The sequence below is a fragment of the Fistularia commersonii genome, chromosome 28 (genome assembly GCF_037954325.1).
Source record: "Fistularia commersonii isolate RoL2024-O1a breed Wild chromosome 28, RoL_Fcom_v1.0, whole genome shotgun sequence".
Lineage (NCBI taxonomy): Eukaryota > Metazoa > Chordata > Actinopteri > Syngnathiformes > Fistulariidae > Fistularia > Fistularia commersonii.
The window spans coordinates 6849767-6859468 of record NC_141311.1 but is presented as its reverse complement, the minus strand read 5'-3'; the positions used below and the strand labels follow the sequence as shown (position 1 = coordinate 6859468).

At 43.3% G+C, this 9702-nt stretch overlaps 1 protein-coding gene across 2 annotated transcripts in view; it reads left to right on the top strand.

The window, feature by feature from the left end:
- Window positions 1-9702, top strand: part of plekhh3 (pleckstrin homology, MyTH4 and FERM domain containing H3) — a 30496-nt gene continuing 20794 nt past the window's right edge. The window contains exons 1-3 of one of the 2 annotated variants that reach the window (XM_086176469.1): window positions 675-707; window positions 912-989; window positions 5778-5833. In XM_086176469.1, the coding sequence (XP_086032595.1) occupies window positions 966-989; window positions 5778-5833 (80 nt within the window). In that variant the 5' untranslated portion in view covers window positions 675-707; window positions 912-965. Of the gene's footprint in view, window positions 708-911; window positions 990-5777; window positions 5834-9702 lie in introns of both variants that reach the window. The other variant, XM_086176468.1, reaches the window with a different exon arrangement.

Genomic DNA, 9702 nt, shown 5'->3' with positions numbered 1-9702 from the left:
AATTCCTGGGAGTGTCTCGCCACAGCCAATCACAGTAGAGAATTCGAACAGGGGGCGTGTCGCTCTGCCTCGTCATCCAGTCTCAGCTGCGGCACGCTTTTGTTCAAACTTCGAGTTAGACGGTCTGTCCCGTGCAGAGGTGCGCTCCCGGATCACCCAGACAAGCGCGTCCGTTACGATGCCATCGGTGTCCGGTTCCGTGTCCACCGCTCGGTGCACTTCCGGTGTTGAACTTGCGCTCCGCTCCGTTCCGGTCGCGTGAAACCGCACGCGCAGGGGACAGCAAGGTGTCGCGAGCCCCGGCAACTGGAGTACTGCGTTTTGCCTTGTGTTTTGGAGTACCGCCGCTGCCATGTACTACTACTTCTACAACTAGCAAACTAACTTTTTGGTTAAAAAAGAAACAAGAATACATCTGAGAAAGAGAGAGAGTCTTATGCGCCCCGTCAACCTCCCCGCCGGATATCTATGGGGAGGCTGCCCCGCATGCTCTCGCGCACGAAACCGTGAATCTTGATTTTTTTTTTTCCCCGACCTGGATAACGGAAGGCGACACACTTAACCCTATTTGAATGCCTTTGCAAGGGGTTTGCTGGTTTCTGTGCTGTAGGCAGGGCTTCAGTTTGCTCGGACGGGACTATGGGGAGAAAGAGGAGGAAGAGTCTTTCGAGTTGCGCAACAAGGAGGACTTGACCCCAAACGGACGGGTAAAGAAAAAAACTCACCTGCACGGGACACCATCTCCTGCACATCACGGCTAGCTTAATCTCATAGGCCGAACACTCTAACTTAGGCTGTTGGAGAGGGTGGGAGAACAACAAAAAACAAGACAAAAAAGTGCCCCACATTACGCCTTTAAACTATGAAACCACTATGAAACACACAGAGCTAACTTAGAGTTTTGCATACAGGTGTCTGACTGCTTCTCGCCATAAGAAATGACGACATATAGACGAGATAAGTGAATGCGCCACAAGTGGTGTTTACATGTGAGTGTAAATGTTGACTTCACTGTATGTGGGAATTCTGAGGTTTGCTTTGCGCGCACGTCTGTCACCGATGGTCCGCGTTCATTAAGAAGCCACTCCAAAATTTTAGCTCGCATGGTCTCGGAGGTTTGGAAAGCATTGAGCAATCACACACACACACACACACACACACACACACACACTGATGCAAGCCGTAAAACCTGTGTGTGTTGAACAGATCTTGTGTGTCTGGCCTCCGTTCACTCAGTGGCAACTAAGACTGCAGTCTTGTCTTTTCTGTAATGTTAGTCATCTGATCGGGCACAGAGGGTTCAGTATTGTCCACCCACTTGTGAGGGGGCATTGTTGCACTGAATGGAGGTAGGCTTTTTTTTCTTCTCTATGTACCGCCTTTTATGTACAGCCTCTTCCAAAAAAAAAAAATTTTTTTTTAAATCTAGATTTAAATATTTATTGCCATTTGATGCATAAATCATCTCCTGGGAAATATAGTTTTCTCTTGGTTGCATGTAAAGTGCATTATGCCGTGGTATTACTTTTTAGTTGTGCTATACATTTGCTGACTGAGGTGGACACAGAGATGAAAGTTATACTGCCTGGTGCAGTTACTTGTGTATTCTTCCTATCCTCTTTATAACTCCCCTTTTTGTGTGGTTTGCGATCAACCGGTTTAGCGCCACGGCTATTTGCATGAAAACGTTGAAAAGATAACTTTCAAACAGTTGGTGCCTCAACAGACGTATACCAGTCTCAGCGGCCACCAGATTACAGTTGAGTTTGTTGCTTTATCCAAAGAGCCGTTGACGTGTCTTCGTCTTGGCGAAAATGTCTGTCTCGGCCATGGCGCACCATCTGGTCAATTGCTGCAATCAATATGAGATCGGGGTAACTCGTCCCTATGGACAGGCGTGATGACCTTTTGAAACAAGACACAGAGATCTAATTTTCTTTTTACTTTCCAGGACCTTCCGTTAATATCCTGTCTATGCTTCACCCGTGTGTGGCTTGGTTTTAACCTTTGGTATTCGGTGGTAGGCATGAATGTCAGGGGAGTGCATGGCCATATGAAATGGCCTTGATTGGGCAATCGCATCCAACCTGTCTGTATTTCAGCAGTTGTTCGGCGAGTCAGTTAAAAATTGATATGTGTGCCAAAGGATAGCTGCTCTCGTTAGTCTCTGGCTTGAGATTAATTATGCAGGTGTAGACCTCACCATCATGAAGCTCAAAATGCTGCCATATCTGTTGAGCTCACTCACAGATGCTTACATCACAGATCAGGGCTCTGGCTCTTTTGCTTTCAGCATGAATGAACCTGGCCAAAGCCACAGCAACAAGGCCTTTATTTGAAAGAGAGGGCTGTATATTTCCCTTTGACGAACATTTCCCCTTAATTTCTCATGTGCTTGGACTTATTCACTTTATTAGATTACCCGTTAATGAGAGGAAGTTTGAGGAACCACTTATTTGACTGATGCAATTGACAGTGTCTTGCCCAGTAACCGAGGCAGTAAACTGCATTTTGCATGGAACAAGCTTAAGCTGTTGTACAGAAGAACCTTCCCCACGTGTTTGAAGTTATTACATCAACAAAACAGGTTACGGTTAAATCTTCCTCTTTTGGGCGATTTGTCTGATGGTGGGACCGTGTGAAAACGACTTGGTGGATAAGGCCCAGATTAGGTTTGTAGTAATAAAAAAAAAATCAACCAAACCAACAACAAAAAAACCCTCTAGATTGATGTAGCAATTTGCTCATCATTTGCAGATTTATGCACCCTACATCTACATAAATACAGTTTCCTCACTTTCTTTTTCACTGGCTCCTACTAAGTATTGCAGGTCTGAGTCAATAGTTCCCACTGAGCCAAAAATTAAGACCACAGCTGATCCACTCCAAGCCAGATTCATCAGCTGACCTACTCTTAACCACTGCAATTTGTTATGCCCCCTAGAGCCTTTCCTCTCACAATATACAGATCTACTTTTTACTGTTTGGCTTTGTGTGGTGTCAAGGGTGGGGGGTGGGGGCTGGAGGGTCAAAGATGGTTGTCAGTGATTCCCAGGGAAAGCCCCTCAGAACAACACCATAAAAATTTACCAAGATAGCTCTCTTTCACCCGGAGCTTCACTAGCCACATTTTCATACAGCAGGTCAGACCTCCCTGGATGTATTTATGTGTGTATTTTGGGCTTTGTAATGCTGAACTACTTCATTTAGTAGGTCTTTGGTTAGATCCTGCCAGGGTTGACCACAGCAACCCAGAGGTCTGGTGGAGTCTCCTTGGTTTAAAACATCCAAAACCCTCACCACGCTTCTCAGCATAATTCCAGTATGCTGCCAGGGGATGCCACAACGTATAGCATCCACAGTACCATAGGCGACCCACTGTTCCCCGCCGTGCCTCTCTCGCACTGAGGTCGGAATCATGAGTCTGTGCTGATGGTGGTGAAGGCATAGCCCTTTAGGCCAGAGACCCATGTCAGAACCTTTTCCCTGCATGTTTACAGTCCTCATTCAAAGAAACTGCTCTCCAACAGCTGCCCAAACAGTCACAGTGAGCTGAATGCCTCCAGTGTTGGGACAGCAAGTCGCTAATTTTAGGAGAGGACATCCGTCATTCTCTCTTCTTTCCATGATTCCACTGAAACTTTATTCAGTTTTAACGCAACAGAAAGTCGCATTTACTACTAAACTACCACCACAAAGCATTTAGGCTTGGGCAACGGCGAGGGTGTGCTGGATCACCACAGTGTATCCTGTCATAAACAGGCTTTTTGACTTTGGTGCAAGTAGGTCCCATCAGCCATCACTACTGCCCTCTGTCTTCAGAGGTGTCATGGTACGTTGGTTTTATATTTGGTTTCCGTTGCGTCTCTGCCTCACCACCTCCAGGCCACACATCTGTTCTTCAGGCCGACACTGGCTGAGCCCAAGCATTTCCTCATGGTTACTCAGCCTCCCAGGAGAGCTGAAGCAAGAGAGAGAGAGAGAGAAAGAGAGAGAACGAGAGACAGAGAGAAGGGGGGGGAGTCAGAGTGGAAGCCAGCCACGGGAAGAACACATCACGGCATCTTTCCCTCCATGCCCTGCTCTATTCTGGAGTGATTCATCCCCTGCCCGTCCAAAGGGAGAACCTTTGCCAGGACTCTGCATCGCACGCTATCCTTTTCCTCATCTCACAGCCCATCAGCTACAATGGAAAGCTATTTTCCTCATAGCCATCATGCTTTTTTTTTTTTTTTTTTTTGAAGAATCACACAAAATATGCTGCCATGACCTGAGTGATTAGTTTACTGACACTCAAGACAAGTGTATATAAAGTAATTACTTCCTTCCAGTTACTGCTGTGATTTACTTTGTATTTTTTATTGGGGCTTTTAGTTCAGATAAGTCATTTTTTGTTATTACACAAGGAATGGAAGTACCATACACACACTCTGTCATTCAGTAGACACTGATACTTTTCAGTTATTTTGGGCTGTCTGGTTAGTCAGTTTACATTTCTCGAGTTAAACATCAATCAATTCCCATTATTTGAACCTTCATCTTTCCTTCTTTTACCTTGGCGGCCATCGGCCTTATAAATACACTGTGGATTCCAGACTAGACTATAAATTTGTATTTCAGAAGTGCTTTGTTATCTTTGTGCTTCCAAAAAGAAGTAGTAGACTGTTTTTGTGGGGGAGGGCTATACTTAGGCTAGTTTGCCCAGTAGTAAAGTTGGTGTGTATGAACTGTGAGGGGCCCAGAACTGACCTGGATAGTGTTTCACGTAGACCAACACCCCTGAACTGGGCCATGGCTGCCGCCGTCGCTGGCTCAAGGCTGTGGTTCAGAGAGACAAAAAGTTAGGCCACGATGACACACAGTGCTGCCCTGCACTCCAGGGAATCAGTCCAAATTGTACACAGGGAAGCTCCAATATCCCCTGGGGGTGTCAAAGGCCAGCGTGGGTACTGAGAGGTGTGAGCAATTTAAAAAAACAAAACATTGTCCCTCTTCTCTCTACCAGGACGATCCCTGAATGAAAAGTTCTTTGTATGACCTGTGATATCTGCTCTGACATATCTGCCACTGGCAACCCTGTTAGGGAAAGCAAGCACCAACCATGATTTCTTTACAAGAGCCAAACTGACAAAGAAGAAATGTGGTTTGAAATAGTCACTGTTTCGTATTTTTTTTAAATGGATCCAGTGTTGTGTGAAAGACTCATGGCCGTGCAAATGTATTTAGGAATCACTGGTACACCATTATTTATACTACACAGTGCTGTTCATCTATAGTCCTCATTGAGGTGTTATCTAGTTTTCTACCAAGCCCATCAGTATTTTAACTGTGAACCTGTGGATCAGTGAACTTGTATCTTAGGAAAAGGCTCAGGTATCTTTGCTTTTAATGATGGCAATCTGAAAGACTACTTATTTTTAGGTAAAAAAAAAAACTTTTCCAAAAAATGATTGATCTGAATAAAAGCATTTGGGTTTTGCTGGTTTTGGTGTAGGCAACTATAGCACAAAAGATTCCTCTGTTCCCCTCTCCTATATTAATGAGCCTGTTTTGCATGCCATATTTCTCCTCAACAGCTCACCCCTTGCAAGTGAAAGCCAAGCATTACAGGAACAGAGCAGCTATGTGCAGAGAGTGCCAGGAACAGCCGCATGCTCTACTGTAACATGGCCACTGAATGCAAACCATTGAGGGATCACTCCAACCTGTGGACTAGTTCTGTGGACAAACTGTTGCATTTTTGTTTATTTACCCTATTCTCTCTCTTCTGTTGACAGTGCTCGGCCGAAGTGATTGTCTCTCAACCAGCCCATGCGGCCAATGGAACAAATGGGTGAGATGTTAGAAATACAGATTGTCCCCTCCCCCGCACATTTTTAGGAAGTGATAATTCCGTCTTTCATCCGCAAACTTCCTCTTAGTTTTGGGCATTTCTGTATTTATTCTCATGCAGCCAAGTGTGTATAAGTACAAGCCAGATGCTTGCTTCATTGACTTCCCACACAAGCACATGTTATCGCATGTGCCTAGCCTCACTTCTCCTCACACGCTCATGTATGTGTGCACAAATGGCAAACCCTCACATGTCTACTTACAAATGATACAGCATCATAAAGTGGCTGTGGTCCTTGCGGTCGGTTTTCAGCCATTAAACTATTTCCTGTTTGACTTGCCTGTCTTTGGTGGCTATGCCGGCCAATCATGTTGGTCATCAACCTAGATGATTGTGACCATTGATAGCTGTAATGTCTGGCTAACTCTCCAGCATCCAGACTGACAAATCAAATTCCATGATTAATTTGAAGGCACTACATACAAACTGCTGGCTACACTCTGATACCCAAGATAAATTGAATTAAAAGCGTCATGTGGTGGACAAGCGAGAGCTCGTTACACTGAAAAAAAGGGCGATTCATGAAGGCCTTGGTCCAGACTATTAGTGTTGGGCTGTGATCTCAGGGAGCAATGTGGCCAGGCTATCTCTGGCATCATGCCCTAATCATTTTCCCCACCCCACTTCCCTCATTCACAATCTCTACTGTACATCTGCCGACTCAAAGGCAATGACTCAAAGCTTTGCTTGTCTGACTGTCTAACACATCAAAAGAATACAAACGGGCCTGGGACAACTTTCTACAAGGAATGAATGAGTAAGGAGACTGCATCCGCGATATGGTTCGCAGCCCGACAAACTATGCTGTTTCTCTAGAGGGGGAGGGCTAGTGTGCATGATGTGTGTTTGCTTGCGCTGGGGGTGGCCCCCACATGGCATAATTACCCACTGTGTTTAAGGGAGTGTGTTGAAAGCCCGACTGTAATCATCACACTGAGTGCGGAGATTAGAGAGTGTGGTGCTCGGTCATTACCTGGCCAATGAAGGGACACGCCCAGGCCTTCCAGGCCAAGCCCAGTTCTCAGACATCCGTACATCCAGCTGTAGCAAACACTGCTGGAGTTTCACAGAACAGATTGTTTGGGTCTGATTTGGACTTGTTTTACTGAACTGAACTATGGGTAAACATTTAGATTTTCCACTGTAAAACCTATTCACAGTTTTCCATCGGTCATTACGCACATTTAACTCTTCTAGGACTAAGGCAAAAATCACCTTCCCTTTAACTGATAGTTTTTTTTTGGCAAAAGTAATGTTTTTTTAAAAACAATCTTTATTTTCCAGTAACTGTTGAAAAGGAATGTTTAAAAAATAATGTAATGCAACTGAGCAACAGTTTTATGGATCTAATACTTATTATATTTTGCTTAAGTGTTGCACTTTCTCAAGGGAAAAAGTACACTGTATTTGTTTCTTTGTGATCAGATGGCAGATAGAACTTTCAAATAACATGATGCTTCTTCCATTTCTAAACAAATGATTGTCTCTATGGGCTTTGGGCCAGCAATTGCCTGCTTGGTGATCATATTCCACCAATACTTGCTATTTCATTAACTAAAGTAATTTATTTGGTCTACCTTGATTGTACAAAATCTGCAAGTGAGGTTTTCTCCTTATGATGTACCTCACAATTGCATGTTTTATGTATATACATATATATATATATGTATATATACACACACATAGATGCATACACTGTTGTGTGTACATAGTGTACATACGTGTGTGTGTATGTATACTGTATATGTATATCCTCACCGCCTTGCTACTCTAAAAGTATTTGAAGAACAGAGTGTAATCTGTAACAGAGGGGCTTCTCATTAGGCTCCTTCTCCCTCTGACAGCTTTTGAACCTCAAAAACTATCCGCAAAGTTATTTTCTCTTTTGAGCTGCCAGCATTTTAAACAGTGTCGTCTTTAGCGTGCGCTGTGTATTCGAGTGACCGAGAATGTATGCATGCAGCATATGGGTATGTGCATGAAAAACTAGGCCCGTGGTTATTGCCTGCATAAGTGCATGTCTTCCATGACTAACTGGTCCTACTTACAACGTCAGCAAATTTAGTAAGTTTTTATTCACTACTTTCACCTCCTGAGTGATATCACTTTGACTTGGAAAAAAAGAAGAAAATCTCACTAATGAAATTTTTGCTGATCACACACTCCTTTCAGTCACAAATTCAGACTTCCTGTCACACACAATCCCCCTCCTCCTTTCTCAAAACATGGCTTTTTTTTCCCTCCTCCCTCTCCCCTCTAGTCCAGAGTTTCTTGGCCGTGGTCTTGAGTAAACAGCGTATTTTTAGCTGGGAGGTCATATAGGCCCAGTCTTAATCACCACATTCCCATTTTCCCACCAGCCCAGCTTCAGTTAGAGGCCCGTGCAGTCACTCCATGCAGCACGGGGGAGGGGGTAGTTTGTGGCAAGTAAAAAATGGAAAGAGAAACTGTGATTATTTAGTACGGTACAATCCCGAGTATATTCAACCTATATTTTCTCAGGTAGTGTACTTTGTCTTTGGGGCTTGGTCAAACATCCCAGGGCTAGGCTAATTTCAGGCTGGACATCAGCAGAAAGGCAGTTAATTTGAAGTTCTTCCTTTTGAATCGTGTTTCCTGACCTATCCTGTAAATTATTGTATTTCTGTCACCACCCCCAACCGCGCTGGACCATTTTTGCAACATTGCATTTTCCTTATTGTCTCAAGGACTCGCTTTGCATGCTGGGACATGCAGCCCCTATTTCTTCCGGGGTCATCCAGCCCCAAGAGCAAGGACACTACTTTTTTACAAGCTTTAATTAGCGTCTCTATATTTTCATTAAACCCTGGGCTGAAATCAATTACTCATCACTCCTACACCCGCCGACTGACAGTCACAAGCTAATAAACTCATTGGGCTGTTAGGATTTAAGTGTGTCAGTATAATCGTAATCATGAAAATACGGCAGACTGTAAATTGTGCCCACTGATCTGTAGTATTTAGATTTGTTCATATCCTGTTGAGTCAATCTAGTGTTGTCAAACCGAAAAAAAGATATTGGACTATTAACATGTTTACCAAACACCTCTGCTTTAGTTAAAAGCTCTTCTAATCACATAACTAGTGTGAGAGAGAGATCAGTTTAATCCACAATCACAGCTACAATAAAATGGCAAGATATGGATCAAAATGACGAAAATAAACATCTTCCTTGCCTTTCTGTTTTGTTTCACTTCTATGGGCTTAAAACATTCTCCATTTGGATTTTAATGTGATTTACATTCAGCCAAACTGGTGGATTTGCAATTAAGCGATGCATTTTGTACTTTATGCTGTCTTAACACTGTCTGTGGTGTTAACAAAAGACCACTGTTTACTGAACTGCCATCATGAGTTACTGTTGTATGAATAATGTTATGGGTTCCCTTTTCATTCATATTGACAGATAATTACTGTTATATAATTTATAGTATAGTTTATAGTTTGTCAAGTATTTCATTCTGTCGTCATTCACCAGGGTCACATAAAGGAATCAGATGGGGAGTTGTGATTGCCAGGATGATATTTAGAAAGAGCAGTGGCTGTAAATATATCTGATGAAATAGAATTCAAATATATTTAAGAGTTTGAGATGTCAGTTACACTAAAAGGGAAATAAACGGCAACAGAAACCATGTAAATCAAAGGAAACCCATCCGATATCAGAACTGATCATTTAGTATTTTTTAAAACAGACCCGTATCAAACCATTGCTCATCTTTTACATCCCCATGTACATGCAAGGGGGTGGAAAAAAGGGAAGTTGAGTGAACAAATTGTAGAAGTAC